Source organism: Phodopus roborovskii, unplaced genomic scaffold (assembly GCF_943737965.1).
Source record: "Phodopus roborovskii unplaced genomic scaffold, PHOROB, whole genome shotgun sequence".
NCBI lineage: Eukaryota > Metazoa > Chordata > Mammalia > Rodentia > Cricetidae > Phodopus > Phodopus roborovskii.
In genome coordinates this window covers 77,405,064-77,406,877 of record NW_026126418.1, presented here as the reverse complement: position 1 = coordinate 77,406,877, position 1,814 = coordinate 77,405,064, and the positions used below count along the sequence as shown (strand labels likewise).

At 42.4% G+C, this 1,814-nt stretch overlaps 1 protein-coding gene across 1 annotated transcript; it reads left to right on the top strand.

Annotated features, from left to right (window-relative positions):
• The first annotated feature begins 316 nt into the window (after positions 1 to 316).
• Positions 317 to 1,249, top strand: LOC127222146 (olfactory receptor 1L8). The gene has a single exon (XM_051184025.1). The coding sequence runs from the start codon at positions 317 to 319 to the stop codon at positions 1,247 to 1,249; it is 933 nt and encodes a 310-aa protein (XP_051039982.1).
• Positions 1,250 to 1,814: the final 565 nt, after the last annotated feature.

The window sequence follows — 1,814 nt, the reverse complement described above, 5'->3', positions numbered from 1 at the left end:
CTGCCTTCCTGGCCATTTCTTAGAGTCTTGTACATCTTTCCTTTAATCTTTGTAATTTCAGACATTTCGTAAATTAGTAACTCTCAAGATCCACCGGAAATCTGAATCTCGGTTTTGGGGTTCTGTCTATTTTGACCTTCAGGTCATCTATGACACAGGTTTTGGAGAAAGCAAAATCCACAGCATTATAAAAAGAACCATTGAATTCTTGTCGTCATATCCTAGAAACATGGGATAAAGACTTGCTGAGTTCTCATGATTTAGATCATTGAATATGTTAAATAACAGCTTCTTGTATATAGCTGGATCAAAATCAATGGAAAGAGTTAACCAAACCACCAGTGTCTCTGAATTCATCCTGCTGGGACTTTCCTCTCGGCCTGAGGACCAAATGCCACTTTTTATCCTCCTCCTCACCATTTACCTGATCACCATAACAGGGAACCTGCTCATCATTCTGGCCATCCACTCCAACCCTCATCTCCAGACTCCCATGTATTTTTTCTTGAGTTTTCTGTCTTTCACTGACATTTGCTTCACTACTACCATTGTCCCCAAGATGCTGGTGAATTTTCTGTCAGAAAAAAAGACCATCTCCTATGCTGGATGTCTGACACAAATGTATTTTCTCTATGCCTTGGGCAACAGTGATAGCTGTCTTTTGGCAGTCATGGCCTTTGACCGCTATGTGGCCATCTGCAACCCCTTCCACTATGTCACCATCATGAGCCACTATAGATGTGTCCTACTGGTAACCATCTCTTGCTCTCTTCCTCACCTCCACTCACTGCTGCACACACTTTTACTGAATCTTCTTACCTTTTGTGACTCCAATGTTATTCACCACTTTCTCTGTGACCTTAGTCCTCTGATAAAATTATCCTGCTCCTCTACATTTGTCAATGAGATTGTGATAATGACAGAAGGAGCAATTGTTTTGGTGACTCCATTCCTATGCATTGCTTTCTCCTACATAAGAATCCTCCTTACAGTTCTAAAGATTCCTTCTGCTGCTGGGAAACGCAAAGCCTTTTCCACCTGTGGTTCCCACCTCACCGTGGTAACCTTCTTTTATGGAAGCATCTTCTATGTATATTTACAGCCAGTGTCTACTTACACTGTCAAGGACCATATAGCAACAATTGTCTACACTGTTTTGACATCTATGCTAAACCCTTTCATCTACAGCTTGAGAAACAAAGACCTGAAGCAGGGCCTGAGGAAGCTCATGAGCAGAAGGAAAGCCTAAGACACATCCTCTTGACAGAACTGCAAGTATGTTCCACTGGGACCTGGCTGGTTTCTGCTGCTTTCTCTGTGAGCAGCTTAGGTGTCAGAGGTCAGTGTTTGTTAGTGCACACAAGCAAGGTAATGGTGACAGTACATCACCAATATACTCCATGGTGGCTACCAGTTATTCCTCACAACTGTATAAGCACAATGTCCATATTCCCTATTTCTTTGCCTCCATCACATTCTCTGTTTTTCAATCTTCCAAATACTGCTTTTAAATAATCTTTTTTAATGTTTTTTAAAATTTAAATTAGAAACAAGCTTGTTTTACATATGAATCCCAGTTTCTGAACCTTCTCACCTTCCCCTGTTTCCTCCACCACCACCAACCCCCCTCAAATCCCCAGTCTGATCACCAGGGAGGGCAAGGACTTCCATGGGCAGTCTTCAAAGTCTGTCATATTATTTGGAGCAGGGCCCAGGCCATCCCCCATGTGTCTAGGCTGAGAGAGTGTCCCACTATGTGAAATGGGCTCCCAAAGTCCTTTCCTATACTAGGGATAAATACTGATCCACTACCA